The 16,050-nt window shown below is 42.1% G+C and overlaps 2 protein-coding genes across 2 annotated transcripts in view; both read right to left on the minus strand.

Annotated features, from left to right (window-relative positions):
* The window catches only part of LOC134023824 (CREB-regulated transcription coactivator 2), a 20,314-nt gene extending 12,298 nt beyond the window's left edge, over positions 1-8,016 (minus strand). The window contains exons 1-9 of the mRNA XM_062466182.1: positions 7,793-8,016; positions 5,217-5,318; positions 4,791-4,904; positions 4,200-4,261; positions 1,490-1,558; positions 964-1,064; positions 511-537; positions 223-302; positions 40-89 (exon numbers count right to left, since the gene is read on the minus strand). Coding sequence (XP_062322166.1) covers positions 40-89; positions 223-302; positions 511-537; positions 964-1,064; positions 1,490-1,558; positions 4,200-4,261; positions 4,791-4,904; positions 5,217-5,318; positions 7,793-7,969 — 782 coding nt within the window. The 5' untranslated portion in view covers positions 7,970-8,016. The remainder of the gene's footprint in view (positions 1-39; positions 90-222; positions 303-510; positions 538-963; positions 1,065-1,489; positions 1,559-4,199; positions 4,262-4,790; positions 4,905-5,216; positions 5,319-7,792) is intronic.
* A 304-nt stretch (positions 8,017-8,320) lies between these two features.
* On the minus strand, positions 8,321-10,953 carry LOC134023077 (zinc transporter ZIP1-like). Its single transcript, XM_062464899.1, has 3 exons — positions 10,674-10,953; positions 10,293-10,423; positions 8,321-9,756 (listed from the first exon to the last, which is right to left on the minus strand). The coding sequence occupies exons 1-3, from the start codon at positions 10,864-10,866 to the stop codon at positions 9,046-9,048; spliced, it is 1,035 nt and encodes a 344-aa protein (XP_062320883.1). The 5' UTR covers positions 10,867-10,953; the 3' UTR covers positions 8,321-9,045.
* Between the last annotated feature and the right edge of the window lie 5,097 nt (positions 10,954-16,050).

A 16,050-nucleotide genomic window follows, 5' to 3' on the forward strand; every position in this document is an offset into this window, starting at 1 on the left:
ACTTCAGATGTAAACTTCTTTCTAAGGCGTCAGACTTACTTGATGCCAGGAACTTCACAGGACTTGGGACGTGACGAGAGAAGCGGCAACTAGAGAATGTGAGAAAAAGAAGTGTCCGAAAAACAAAAGGAATGTGTTTAATTTTAAACTAAACAATAGAGTGCAAATACAACACAGTGCATAGTGGGGATGGTTGGGGTTGAGTATTTTCTTTGTTCTTACTTTTTTCGCGTCCCAAGGCTTGAGGAGTTTGCCCTTGTCTAGAACATTCTCTTCTATAGGGGGAACCGGGTAAGGGAACACTGAAGGACAAGCACACCAAAAATCCAATTTTAAAATGACTGCCCACACAGTTGAGCTGTCAAATAAGTTTTGCTTATTTAGTGTTCCTGTGTGTGTGTGTGTGTGTGTGTGTGTGTGTGTGTGTGTGTGTGTGTGTGTGTGTGTGTGTGTATAGTGGAAACAGGCAATAGTGTCAGTAGGCATTGTCAGTTTGACAGTCAGACTTACTTCTTCGGCCCTCTCCCTCTCCCTGACCTAGAGTAGCCCAGACAGACAACACAGTCAGGAGTTGGACATACTTCTAAGGGTGCAATCCCACACTGATAACATAATAACTGCACAATTCTTTCATACATGTTTCCAAGCAAAGGAACCAAAAATAACAAAGTACATTTATGTGGCCTTCTATGAAATGAAACAGACACATTCGTGCTTCTAGTTGTTTTTAGTTCCACAATCGGCGGTTAAATATGAAGTTGCCTCATTTCGTTATCCTAGTTTCCATTATAAAATATTGCAGGAGAGTAGCCACTCCCCACTAATATCCATATTTTAACATGTTTTGAGAGGGCCGGAAAAGTCCCCAAAAATATGCTACTTTGAGCTCCACGGAGTGTCTCCAGAACATAAGGGACGTTCTCCTCCTCGTGAGTTGAGGGTATCTAATTTGGATGTACTCACCGGTGCGTCTGCCCTGGTGGGTGAGGGTGTGGCCGGCGTTGAAGGGATCCCCTGCAGGCGGGTTCATCACACTGGTGTGCAGTGCCGAGTCAGAGTTTGTCCTGCACAGGGACAAAGGTTTCAGCTTGCTTACTTACTGCTTCCAGAATAGAGCAAGTTGTTTTTTGAGGGGAGAAGGGAGAAGAGAGGAGAGACTGCGTGGAGGCAAAAGAGGTGGGGACGAGTGAATAAGAGAGAAATCCAAATACATAGAAAAAAGAATCGAACCAACAACCAACGAACCCTAATCCATGGTATAGATATCAACACCCCCTGTGCAACACAAACAAGCTGTTGACTCCACTTCAGCCAAGTCTGTAGAAGACCCGGCTTCCCGTCGCTTCAACCCGGTAGCCATACACCACAGCTCCATGTCACGCCAGCCTCGGCTGGGAGCGTCTTCCTGCCTCGGGTCAGGGAATAGATACCAAGTGGTTGTATAGAAGAGACTGAAGGGATGGAGAGAGGGAGGAGGGGAGGGAGTCACCTGTTGAGTGCTGTGGTGGGCAGCCGAAACAACTGGCTTTTGTCCCCAGGGAAGTTGCCGGACCAGTTCCTTTCACGATCGACACAAACAAATGACCGTTATTCTCCAAAAGAAGAGAAAAGGACAAAGAAGAAGAAGAAGAAGAAGAAGAAAAAAAGCGTAGGCTTGGAAAAGGAACCGCGCGCAAGACAGAGATGAAGAAGTGAGGGAGAGAAAAAAAGAAAGCATGCAAAAAAAGCACAAGGACGGGAACTGGAATGCACTCTTGTACTCCGCCGATGTAGGCGGACACAGACAGCACTAAGAGACAACATTTGATCTAGTGTGTGTATGTCTAGTCTTAGTGTATAAATGAGCAGAGCTTTATACACATGCAAGTATGCGGCAAGTATGAGCTAGCAGTGTGTGTGTATGCATTTTTACATGCAGTACTGTATTTACACTAGCCAAGTGTGATTCAAGTGCATCTGTGAGACTTGCCAGAGTTACGCAACAAAAGTTATTCTACTCTTAGGCAACCAGAACACTGGTTCGACCTCAGTCAGGTTTATATCAGGGGAATTTACAAGGCTCTTTGTCAGTGTTGCGAGCCTGCCATCCTTCCGTGCTGATCTTGGGGGAATTCGAGCAGACTTCTGCTGGCATGGTCAGTGGTCTGCAAGCCACTCCATACACCTGATTGATGGCGGCCATTTTCCCAAAGCGCAGCATTTCAGCCGGCAGGGCAGATAAAATGGGGTTTCAGGCAGCCTTCTTTTTCATTTGTACGTCATAGGTGTTTTGTGAGATGTCTGGAAACGGCGTAATATTTTTCTTTTTTTTTTTATAGTGAATTTTTTAGAGTGGTGCATATTGCAGGTCAAAGCCTGCTGCTAGACTACTGAAATGCTGCTATGCTGAATACTAAATGCTGCTGCTAGATTACTGACCAGAACCAGAAAGTATGATCATATAACATGTACTCTCGTCTCTCTACACTGGCTCCCTATCCAAGCCAGAGCTAATTTCAAAGTTCTACTACTAACCTACAAATCTCTGCATGGATTGGCACCACTATACCTCTCTGGTCTTCTTGCACCCTATCAACCCCGTAACGACACTAAGATCCCAAGATGCCGACTAACTGGTGGTTCCCAAAATGTATTTAAAAAACTGCTGGAGGCAGGGCGTTCTCATATAGAGCACCTCTTCTCTGGAACAAATTACCTGTCTCAGTTAAGGAGGCTGATACAGTTTCGACATTCAAAGTTAAATTAAAAACTTTTTTGTTTAGTCAGTTCTACAACTGCTAAAGTGTGAGTGTATGTACTTTTAATGTAAACCTGAAGTTTGTGTTCGTCTGTATATGTATCATATATAACTTTTAAATTACAAATAAATCTTCGATATGTCCATGGAGGCCCGACTTGATTTTACAAATAAACCTGTTACTGTATATTGTTACTGATATTGTTTCTGTTACTAGTTGGAGACGACAGGGGACGAGGCATTCTTATTCGTATAAGAATAACGTATTTTAGAGTTTCTCTTCCCTGGAAAAGATATCATGTTCCAACCGAGGGGGGGCTGGTGCTATCTTAGTGTCTAGGGCTGCATCAAATATGCTTTTTGTTCTGTTAAATTGCTGCACTAGTCCACACTTGACCTGTGGGGACCTCGTTCTAATATTACTGTAACTGTTAGTTGCTCCTGGCATTCTCTAATTCCTGCTCTCCTCTCTCTGTCCCCCGTCCACACCCCCCACCTGTGGGGGGTTTGAGCTGTCAGCATCTGCCTGGTCGTCGGTCTGCCAACGCTGGACCTGGTCGCCAGTGGACATCGATCTGTGACAGTCTGCCAAAGCTGGATCTAGTCGCCAAGTGGACACCAGTCTTCCTGACGGACAACAGCGAGTTCCCGGTCCCTTTCCTCATCCCCCTTCCTGTGATGCTGCGCCAATCACAGTCCCAAGCCCTGTGGCTACCTCAGCTTAAACTGACATTTACCAACTCTGACCCAAGTTGAACACTGGATTTTGGTGTTTCAACACCCATTGACACTTCCCTGCTGTAGGACTATGTTTAGCCTGTGTTCTGCACCTCTCTTTCACTAACCGTCTCTGGAGGAGGGGATCCCTCACTGAATAGCTCCTTCCAAGGTTTCTTCCATTTTCTCTCCTCTAGTGAGTTTTTCTGTGAGTTTTTCCTTGTCTTCCTTGAGGGTTTAGGTTGGTTGAGGGGCAGTTCTATGGGCGTATGTGAAACCCTCTGTGACATTGCTTGTAAAAATGGCTATACAAATACAATTTGATTTGATTCTCTTTGTGTCTTTTCCATCTGAGAGGAGGAGGAGTTCAAAGAAAGTGGACGGTCAAAAATTACGGAGTAAAGGAGGGGAAAAAAATATCCTTGATGCCATGAAGTACAAGAGTAAAAGACAGATAGAAATAAAGCATTCGGAAGCCAGAAAAAATAAGGAAAAAAAACAACTGTACGTTCTGGGAGGCAACTCAAGAAAGGCCTAGGAAGAAAAGCTGACTAAAGTAAAGCTCTTGTTAGTCTGTCCTGTTAGTCAGCGTTAGTAGTGTGAATTGTTTTCTTGAGCTTCAAGCTTGCAAAATGCAAACGTAGTAGAGGAACAAACAACCAGCCTTGGTGCATCCACAAAACAAGCAAACTGGCATCCCCGTGGACACCATAGTCCCCGGGCACAAATGGATTTGAATCCTTACCTTCTCCAGCTGGGGTCTGGGGGAGGGGACAGGTAGGCAGAGTTGTACGGAGAGCTGTCCACCTGAGGAGAACTTGGGTCAAGGAAACCGCAGAAATGCATTATGGGGGCTGGTGGGTGGGAGAAACCAAGGAAGCAACCAGAAAATCCGACAACATGCACACTATTAATACAGGTTATGTGGAATACAAAGAAGTTTGTTTTATAATAAATAAATTATTAATGAATTGAAACAATAAATGTTTTGGGAAAACTTGCAGCCTTGGTCACGCTTTCTAGAACACCACTTTGATAAGCACAAAGTTGATCCAAAGGCATACAACTTGTTGATGTTCCTAGCAGCATTGTGACGCTATTATGTTTGCCAATCTTGATAAATGTCCTGCTATCACAAAAAAACAAAAGTATAAAGCTTTTAAAAACAACAACAAAAAGACTATTGTGTGACAAACTGACAAAAGAAAAAAACTGGCTGATTTGACAAATACTCTTGTTTGTGGTTAAGGGTTTCATGTAGTTGTTATGGCCCCTGTATGGCTGTGTGTGTGTGAGAGGTTGGTCTCTGGGGGTCTGTGCTAATGCTTAAGGATACTTGTCTCCTGTAGGGACGCACAGGGGAGATGAACCTGCGGTCTCTCTGAACTCTCTCCACCAGGCCATGGTGTCTCGTGGAGCGGCTCGAGTCCAGGTTAGAATGGAACGACCCCTAAAGGAGAAAAAAGAAAAGAAAAAGAAGGCGGGAGGGAGGGAAAGAAGGCGAGGGAGAAAGAGAGAGGAGAAGGACATCAAGGTATCTGTTAAGTCGTTGCAGATCGAATTTTATAAAGAATTTGAAAAAGAGTTATTGCTTCATAAGGGTTAGGTCATTTGGTTGCTCAATAACTTTATATAAAGTTGGGGTAATGTTATCTTTACTGACGCACAACCAATAAAAAGGTGAAACAAAACAATATGAAACGCCGCTGATAAATTAAAGTAGAGGAGGAGGAACAGGTTGGTACTGTAGCTCGGTTCTTACTTGAAAGTCCCCCGTGTTTCTGCCGATCTGATTGACGTTGGGTAGGGAGCCGCCGTAGTAGGGACCCTGCGTTCTGGCCAAGCGCACTTTTTGAGCCTGTATCTACAGAGGACGGGGAAGGGAAGGACAAGGAGAGTGAGAGAAACAATATTACAAAACAGGGCCCGTAGTCTTGATTGAAGAATGTAGGCCAACATATTCTTGTCAACCAAATCTTCATTCAACATTAATATGTAGCGCAAAAGAGTCAACTTGCTGAAGCAAGACAGTGGGACCTGTGACCTTGACAAATACATTAAGAATACATTTGCTAAACTGCTAGGTACAGTCTCAGCCCTGAGATGAAGCAACAGTACGCTGCAGAGCCTAAAGCTGTCCAGCTAAGAATTAGGCTGTAGCCGTCAGTAGCAGTTGACAATTGTAGTCAAATCACAAGTGGAAGCGGGAATAGATCTAATAGGACGATGCATTACAAGTTATTGCCATAAACTGTGATTATGTACCAATGTCAAAACACTATTATGGCAGGTCTTTATTTTTAGTGGGGCATGAGGCTATGAGAATGTGGAACAACTTAATTACTCCAAGATAGTAAACATGTCAATCATGATTAAACATTAAGTTTGTTTCTTGAAAATACATAAACTTAAACGTGGACCTTTCCAATGGAATTTATAAAATCCATTTACATGGGGGAGGGCCAGTGACAAAATGCTGCTTTGTCTATCTCTCAATGTGACCCTTTGGCCCTGGGCTATATCTGCACTATCAACATATTAAAATGTCAGGACTAGACTGTGGGAGGGCCCAATAGGCCCATGAACATGCTCTTGATAGCATAAGTAGATCATCTCTTTTTCTTACAATTCATTAATAACTTCCTGTAGATATGCAGAAACTATTTAATACCTGTCATTTAAGGCTAACAGTAAACATATTGCACCCCTTGTGTCAAGCCAAGCAAACCAAAGTTATGTGGAATGGTTTGAAAAAGTAGATAAATGGAAGTCTGCCAACGCGTTTCTCCACATTGTACAGACACCCTGTCCAACCAACCACATTCATACAAAGAAAACTAATAAAGCGCCTTGCCCATCCTCTCCAAGTGTATTATCTAACATGAGCAATCTCTCCCTCAACACAGGCACTCGCATTTAAGCAATAATAAACAGCCAAGACAGTTGCACATTCAAAGACATGTGCACGTCCACACACACAGGTTTTGCAGGGTGCTCAGTCTTCCTTCACCAGTAGCCATTCCCTTTTGACGTGCCATTCGCCTTTGCTATTAGGCTGATTGGACCGACCCCCACAGTATTGCAGTAAAGAGTGAAGGCCTATTAGAAGGGGAGGCTATAAAGGACAGGGTCTCAAAGAATTTCCCAGCAGTGACTGTGCTGGAATAGCAAAGGGGGGTCACCATGTATGAAAGGAGTGGTGGTGGTGGTGGTGTGTGTAGGTGGGTGAGAGTATTGGGGATGCGCCAGTAAGAGAATAAAGCCCTTGAATGCGCTGCCAACAATGCGATTTATGGGAGGATGAGTCTCTTCACCGCATTGCTTGGTTTCACCCCCTTCCTGTCTTCTCCAGGTCGATTCTTCACCACACTAAAATAGGTAACTTGGCAAACTTGCTAATTGTCCTTATAATCAACAGATATATACTATAACTTTTTTACTTGCTATATAAAGTCCTTAAAAACTGACATTTGCTGACATTTAGGTTCTGATAACTCTTGGTTTCTCCTGAGACTAGCTGACAAACTTTTTTATATAATGTTGCCATATAGCTGCATTGAGGATAGCTAGCTACATTTGCTGGTGCTATCTGGGCATCCAATCCAGTCAATACTTCTTCAGCTACACTTGTTGCTACAATTTAGCTCAACAGTTTGGTGCTGGCAACCAGGATAATCTTATCAAACACCATTTACCCATCCTCCCGAAAAAAAGTGTTTTTCCACACACAATGTCAACACAAAAACAAGCTAAATATCAGTGTCACGTTAGTACACCGGGCGTTAGCTCTAACTGCAGTTTTACGTTAGCCACTGTTAGCTAGGCTAACTTTACGTCAACAGAGTCAGTGATTGATTACAGCTGCCAGCTAGCGAGCTAACATTGTTAAACATGCTTGATAGCCCGCTAAGTAGCCAGCTAAACCACATTAGTAGCTAACTAAATAATCAACGCTGACTTGCTATGCTGTTTTTGTAAAGTACTGGCTGGTTTGCTACCAAAAAGCTGAATTACAATAAACCTAAGCTAATTAGTTAGCTACTATTATTACAACACAACGTAAACAGAGCACGGCTTGCTAGCTGCGTGTGACATGGAAGCTAGCTGGATCACTCCAGTGAGCATCACATCGAAAATTCAGCGTCTCGGTATTTTTAGTTTCTTGTCAAATATATGCCCAGGTGTGAAGATAATGGTAGGCTTGACGCCTAGCTAGCTGGCTAGTGATCAGCTTTGGAAGACCTGCCTCTGTCCGGCGATCAGTTTTATTCTTGACTTGACAAGCCCCCCCCCAGGCCCGTGTTCCTCACAGGTTTTCTCTTGCCTCCTCCAGCTTACCCTCGTAGAAGTGATGTCCATCATAACCTCCTGAAAAGCAGCAGTCTCCTCAGCCTGACGTTGGGTATGAAGAGCTATTTTCTCGCTAAACTTTCGGGGGTTTGAAGCCGCTGTCCCGGCACCCGAATTGGGTCCTGGACCGGGTCCACAACCGCCTGCACCCGCCGTAGCAGACATTTTTGCCGACAGTTGCTGAATAGCTTCGCGCAATGAGATGATCTGTCTTGTGTGGGAGGAGGGCAAGGGGAGGGAAATGTGAGAGCGCCCTCACACGCCATCTCTGGGCACGTAGCCTAGTTCTTCTCCTTTCTTAGAAGAGATCGCATCAAAACTAAGAGATATTTAAAACCACAATTTCATATTACTCAGACAACTATACATTTTCAAACCGGTCGAGGTGATTAATGCACTCAACCTCGCGAATAAAGTTGTTTTATTTAGGCTACCTTTAGGCCCTACTCTACATAAATGGTGATATATCACATATCACCATTTATTTAATTTAGAAAGTAGGAAGAGTACAGGCTAATACGTGAAAACGTTTAATCAACTATTCAATGAGGACAGGCTACAATGATAATGAAGCTACATGATAACAAATTGCAAGAGAATGAAAACGAATCAAGGACCACACATTCAATTAATACAGCATTTACATTGTACATGCCAACTGTATTGTAGCTACAAATGCACAGGACATAAAGATATCACAAATCATATAAATCATATACAAAATATACATTCATGTATAAGGCATAGGACATGCAAAACACTGTCTGGCTGTGTAGATGGCCCGCTAAATGAACACATTAATTGAACATACTATATTATATATATTAATTATTTGGTCAGATTTTTTTTCAGGCTATTTAACTATCATGGAACAATTGTTGTAAATTGGCTGTTAGTCATAAAAATTGATTGTTTCGAATTGTCAATAAGTAAATTGGAAACAGGTACAATAATTATATCAAAATACATTGTTTCACCCTTAGAAATAATACTATATCCACATAATTTGGCATTTTTTTCTGAGTATTACAGGTGTGATTTTTTTATAACCTCTGAAAGACAAATCTGCATTTTTGTGTCGCACAAGACAATGTGGTTGTAGCATTTTCTAATCCCATACTAATGAACACTAATTTGACATAATCTGCATTATCTTTCTTCTTTGGCATCGCATTTTAGTGTTAATTTATTCATCTTAGTGTTAATTTATTCAGATTTGGTAGACTTGAGTTCAGACCTACCTACAGTTTGATAAAAAGGACGCCTGTGACCACTGCAAACCCAGTAAGCAACATCGCCACCTTGGGGATCCGATTCTTAGGGGAGCCCAGTTCATGGGGCAAGATCTCCATGAATGTGATGTAGATGAAGGTGCCTGATGCTAGGCCCTCTAACGTGGCCCTTGCTAGCTGGTGTTGGGGGGAAGACTTGGTCTCGGTTAGGGCAATGCCAAGCCCGATGCCCAATGGTGACATCACAGCAAAAAGCAGGATGCAGCCTGTCACTGCTGCCCGTCGTAGTTGGCCCTGGGCCAGCTTGAGGGCCAGACTGAAGGAGATAATACTCTTATGAAGTAGCAAAGCTAGGCATATTTCTAACACCTGTTGGTTGTCTTCCTGCAAGCCCACTGCCAAACCCTCAAACACAGAGTGCAGGGACAAGGAGAAGACCAGCATGAAGGCCCGGATGGCTGAATGTGAGTTGAGGTCCACATGAAGATGGACCCCCTCCTCTGAACTCCTGGACCCCCCAAACTCCTCCCTACCATGGTGGTGATGGTGCTGTCTTGGACCGTCTCTGTCATATGATTGGACACTTGGGTCCACCAATAGGGCTCGTCTCTCCTCAGAGGGACCAGGTGATTGGTCTTTTATGGCCAGGACTATCTGTTCCAGGGTCAAGACTAGAAAGAACCCCATTGCCATGATAAACTCAGGCAGAGGGAACTGGAGCTGGATGGAAGGAAATTTACATTTCACATTAAAAAAATAATATCATGAGATCAAATACAAATCAGTCAGATGCTTTACAGTCAAGGACTCATGCCCAACTACGCTACAAGAGGTGGAGAAAGACATGCTAAACACACAGCACAGTGCAACACTGATACAGCAGAATGAGTCACTCACAAAGCTAATCAGTCATCAGGCTGAGTAAGTGATAGTGCTGAGTAGGTGTCAGAACCCCAGAGTGCTGCTCTTTGTCTCTGATCTGACATGACTTGGCCGTGTTGAGGGATACGGTCAATAATTCAAAAGGAATAAGGGTAAGGCCATCAAAACCCATATATTATGAACATTGAGTTAAAACTGAAGTTTACAGATAGGTTGATATACTGTATGAGGATCCACCCTTTTTTGTGCTTTTCATTTGATATATATGATTTTAAAACCAATAAGGTACTAGACGTCCCCTCTATGAAACAGTGGATAAAGATGAATACTGTATATAAGTCAACTCAAAAGTAGAAAAATGACAAATTTCTTACTGTGATGCCAAGGCTACGGAATGCATCATTGATGTCAGTTAGATAGTCGGGCACCAAGTCCAAGAGGCAGGTGGCAAAGAACACTCCGCCTGCGAAGCAGCTCACCAAACTCAGCACTCTTTGACGCATTGCTGTAAAATGTCACAGATAGTTCATGGTTACACTTCTTATTGGTGTTTTCAGATGACTTGGCTCAAAGCAGCATCTAGTTATTACAGTCAATTGGGCATTAACCTATTTTCCAATTAATTGGAATTCATCTCAGCATGTGTTCACAATGATAGGATGCTCTTAAGGTTTGTCTCACAACGATGTAAGGATTTTCCATTAAAATCACTTATTTAGGTTGTCAACACAGAACAGATGAATAGCATAACTCACCAGGGTCTACATTGCACCTCCCTGCTCCTCTGACAATGCACAGTGGTATGAAACCACATAGCAGAGTGGTGGAGAGAAGCATTACTAAAGCTCCCAGTTTGATCTCCAGGCCTGGAACAGTGGCCGGGTTACTCTGCAGTTCGAATTCCCATCCCAGTGAGTGTACAGGGGTGGAACCTTTTTGGAGAGCCATCTTTCTGGCACTTTTGACTGTGAAGATAGAAGGTAACACTCAGACGCCATCCATGTGTTTGACTTAGAAGGGAAAAGCTGGTAGAACCTGCATAGAGTGAATGTGAATGAGTGAAGTCAAACTAAATTTGAACATTACTTTTTTGACACTTCATTTGACTCAATTGTTTAAGTTAAGAAGACTAGGATGATATAATTGTCAAACGTACATACCTAATACGATTTTAAAAATAATCGCACATTTAATTATTCCTCATCCGAAAGAAAAAACAACACGTCCAAGTTTTTAGCAACTTGGAGGAAAGGCTTCTGGCGTATATCTCAAAAGTGTCAGGGTCCCTTGAATTTTAACTAAGTAATATCTCCGGTCATTAGAAAGAGCGTACACTTTAGCTTTTATAACTACGGTTCCATCGCTAAACCTGAAAACCTATTTTCAGTGGGAAATATAACTGCCGAAAGCTAAGAATTGCCTCCACTACGGGAAGTGATGACTCAGTTACCAACAAAAGTCTGGCAAGTCAGCTGACCCAATGGTGAGGGTGAGTTTGTAGGCGGGGCTATCCCGGTTTCATCAAGTTGGACCACGGAGGATTTCTTGTAAGTTGCATTGCATCCCCCTGATCTCCATGAATTATGTCCCTGCCAAACTTGTGAACGCTACCTGGCCAATGCACTGTATTATTTATATTTTTTATAATAATACTTTTGATTAGTAAGGGTCATGGATGACAGAGGACCATGTCACATGCTTGGAAGCTATCTGACTGTGATATGACTTCATACATGACTGAATAAACCTACTTTTAATAGATTCTTCTTTTAAAACAGACATTGGTTATAATTAATCTAAAAACACATCTACTAATTGAAGTCTGACACATAAGCAACCATCATTTTTTGTAATCCAGAAGTGGCTGATTGTGGTGGTCCATGAAAAGTAGGCTAGTCATAGTTTTTGTGAGAGGCAGTTAGAACCGAAACTGTACTGTACTGTAGCTAGTGGTACGTGCCAGTGGAGCGAGTGGTACGTGACAGTGGCTAGTGGTACATGCCAGTGCCTTCGCTGGTACATGACAGTAGCTAGTGGTACGTGACAGGGCCTCTACTGGCACCTAGTGGTACGTGCCAATGGAGCTAGTGGTACGTGACAGTAGCTAGTGGTACATGCCAGCATAGATATATGCATGCCAGTGCCTCCGCTGGTACATGACAGTAACTAGTGGTACGTGACAGCGCCTCCACTGGTACATGACAGTTACTGTTCTGTTGATAGTGGTACGCAAGTGTCTCGTGGCAGTTGCATTGGGTGACTTGCAGCTTTTGTTTACTGTCATGTAGCCTAACTGCCCCGCGGCCATTTTAGAATAGAATTGTTTAAGTATGTATGGCGGCCTGCGGAAACCCGTGGATGTCGCGGCCGCTCATTGTTGGCTATAAGCTATAAAAGATGGAAAATCGTTTTCTGTCAAAATTGAGATTTTTGATGTTTTGTATAGTTAACACCCTAAACTTCATTGTAATGTACAAAAAGTATATGATTACTTATGAAAAACTATTAATTTCAACGGTTTTTGGACATGTCAGCTAGCAAGATTTTCAAGCCATGTCAAATCAAATGCTTAGTTTGCCTGCTCTTTTGAGTGCTGCATCAGCCCATAACAACTGATCAATGAAATAACTTGCTGAGAAGTTATTAATGTAGCCTATACTTAAACTGACATTTACATTCACAACGTCATTACGAACAAAAGGATTTTCTCCCATATCCAGACATCCCAAGTCTCCCGGATGGTCCGGGAGTCTCTTTTTTAGGGTTCCTCCATCAGGAGGACCCTATTGTGTTTGTTGGTATTATTATTAGGGTTCCTCCGTCAGGAGGACCCTATTGTGTTTGTTGGTATTATTAGGTTCCTCCGGTAGGAGGGAACCTATTGTTATTGTTGGTATTCTTATTAGGTTCCTCCGGTAGGAGGGAACCTATTGTTATTGTTGGTATTCTTATTGTGTATTCTTATTATTCTTATTCTAGTGATGGCATTTCCACCCCATTGCTCCAATTCTTCTGAAACTTGGTGTGCATGCCTCATTTTTCATGAGGAACAAGGACCCATAAGGTCCGCCATGATGGATTTTCCTGTACTGTGATAATTTGGGAAAACCTTCAAAATTCCTCTTCTCTTGAACCAAAGGTGAAATTGACTTGAAATTTGGTACAGATATGTATCATTGACGTATTTAAAAACGTTACTTAAGGCTATTGAATCAAGTACAAAATGGCTGAAATGGGTGTATTTATGTAAATGTACACATTGCCTCAATATGTTTGTGTCACTAAATCAAATGTATTTTTGAAGGATGGTTCAAACTTAATAGGCTTTAAGGTGAGATGCCCCTGAAGTACCATGCAAAGTTTCACTTTGATATGTCGAAATATGACTGAATTACAGATGTTTGAACTTCGACCAAATCTGACAATGCTCACCATTGGAGAAACAGCTTTTTTTATTATCCAGTTTTGTGTAATCCATGTCTGGGAATGGCTCAATTGGCTGGTAAGCAAATGGTTGTAGGTTCAAAACCAGTCAGAAGCATAGTTTTTAATTTTTTATTCTGGCAAAACGGTTTCTAGTCTTCCGATCAATCCTCCGGTTGTAAAAACATAGCAATGCGTGTTTATTTGAGCCCATCACAACACTCTGATCATCTGTTTAGCGAGACTGTGTAAACCACTGCAAAACAAGCCAGGTTCACCACAGTAGCTAGCTACTTGTAGTCTACGCATGGTAGAGATAACTCTAATGGTTTTCTCTAATGAAGTCAATTGATTGTTCAGGTGGATCCCTTGCCTGTTGCACAAATTCATTTCAGTAACCTAAGCCAGGACACATTCCCACTGATGCTAGGCATGATTTAAAATTCCCTTCCATGACAAGTTATGGCACTCCAAACAACCTGTTAAAAAAAACGATGAGAAAGTTATTCTTTACAGCAGCAACCCAGTCATCCCGTTTTTATAGGAAATGTACAAGCAGTTTCAACTTAGGCTGAATCTAACAACACTTACCACAGGAGAAACAGCTTACTTTTTTATACAGTAACTGAACATGACAATATTCAACACTGAGAATAGGGCTGGGATGGTGACCTGTAAAGTATAAGGTTGTAGGTTGGAATCCAGCCATAGTCTTTTGGCCTGTCATAATTTTGATTATCTGTTTAGTTTAACAGGATGACATCTTTCTGAAGTACAACAAACAATTTCTCCTTGGTATGTCAAAATATGATTGAATTAAAGCTGTTTCAACGTTGGCTGAATCTAACAACGCTTACCACAGGAGAAACAGCTTACTTTTTTATACAGTAACTGAACATGACAATATTCAACACTGAGAATAGCTCAATGGGCTGGCATGGTGACCTGTAAAGTATAAGGTAGTTGGTTGGAATCCAGCCATTATCTTTTGGCCTGTCATAATTTTGATTATCTGTTTAGCTAAACAGGATGACATCATTCTGAAATACCATGCACAATTTCATGCAATTTCACCTTGAAATGTCAACTGTTTCTTAACCTTTGTCCCAATGTTGACCAAAGCTAATACTCTGCCCTTTCTATTCAAAGAAACAGTTCTATATCTCAACAGTTGGTGTGTAGCAGAGAGGATATAGAGACTGCTTTGTAACCTTATGCTCATGAGTTCAAATCCCCATTCAGCCTGTTGTTGGCCAAACATGAAGTAGTTTTGCTCTCTTGTTTTCCAACTCTCGATCTTCGATAGTGTACATGTTTATAATATTTTGCCATTTTGCGGAGGAACCCACATCGCTGCTTGCAGCTATATTTAGGGTTCCTCCGGTAGGAGAACCCTATTGTTATTAGGGTTCCTCCGGTAGGAGAACCCTATTGTTATTGGTGGTATTATTATTATGTTTTACCCATGGGAGTCAATGGCAGCCCCTAGACCAGTACCGTAAAAAGTTGTGAAATTTGGCATGTTGAAACTGCAGACCATTAGTAACTACCATACCAAACATGGGCCATGTGAGACAATAGGTGGCGCTACAGGCCACGCCCCAATATGTCAATTTTCAAATTGATGCCATTTGCAGGCCATAAGTCCCAAAATTCTGAAATTCATTACATATGCCTTATTTCTCATGAGGAATAAAAAAGCCTCAAGAAGCTATAACGGCCGCCATATTGAATTTGTCTGTACAATAAAGATTAAGGAAACGCGTTTTTTCCCTACTCCTCCTACATTTTTGGTCGAATTTTCTTCAAAATTGCCATAGATGATATCCAGACTGAGCCTCACAAAAGTTATCGTAGGGATTTCTGATTTTCAAAACCGTTTGTCCGGTAGAGCCAATCAAAATCTGCAACAAAGCAACCAAACAGGACGTTTGGTCAAATCTCAGCAAATCTTTGAGATATCAACACCAAACTTGGTATGTCACGTGGAAGACACTACAACATGTTACCATGTGCAAAGGCAACTTCATACCTCTAAAAATGATTGATATAAAGCAAATTGAATTTATTGCTAATGCTAAAATAATGCTTTACACATCCGCCGGCCAAAAACTGATACTCTGATTCAATCACTAGTTCATATGAAGACTCTTGAGAATGTTGAGTACACAAATCTGAGAAAAAGTTGACTGTAACATGAAAACTCGATTTTTAGTGAATATTTGAAACATGCATGCTTGGCTAATTTCTAGGGCTGTTTCCCCAAATCCTCTCTCCCTTTGCTCCTGTGCGCGCGTGCTCCACATTCTCTCACACACAAGGGGCCAGAGCCCCTTGACACACGCATGCTTTCTTGAAAATGTGTGCTGACCAAGCCCCCACCCTCGTTTTTTAGCCCCTGTTTCATTTCGCTTCCAATCGCAGCTCGCTGTTACGAATACAAATTATTTTTCGGCGGCCATTGTTGTTTCCCGTGTCCCGTGAAAGTCGTCTCCCGTGAAAGCCGTGTTAGAGGCAGCCACTTTCGGTAAGTCCTGGTTTTACACATTTTAAGCTAGAATTAATGATTGGGTTTGTGAAAGTACACTACTCTTGAATTATGGTGAAGGTTTAGCACTTTTAGACCTTATAGATCGTGATTCTGAAGTGACGGAAAACCAAACTCGAAAAGTAGCTACTGTAGCTCTAGCTTTTTTCCTCTGTGTTTTT

Source organism: Osmerus eperlanus, chromosome 7 (genome assembly GCF_963692335.1).
Source record: "Osmerus eperlanus chromosome 7, fOsmEpe2.1, whole genome shotgun sequence".
Classification (NCBI taxonomy): Eukaryota; Metazoa; Chordata; class Actinopteri; order Osmeriformes; family Osmeridae; genus Osmerus; species Osmerus eperlanus.

Excerpts from the sequence above, each read along its gene's own strand:
- LOC134023077 (XM_062464899.1), bottom strand. The coding sequence starts at position 10,866 with ATGGCTCTCCAAAAAGGTTCCACCCCTGTACACTCACTGGGATGGGAA. Across the intron at positions 10,424-10,673 it reads GAGGTGCAATGTAGACCCTG|CAATGCGTCAAAGAGTGCTG; the intron begins GTGAGTTATGCT and ends GACATTTTACAG. Across the intron at positions 9,757-10,292 it reads TCCGTAGCCTTGGCATCACA|CTCCAGTTCCCTCTGCCTGA; the intron begins GTAAGAAATTTG and ends CCTTCCATCCAG.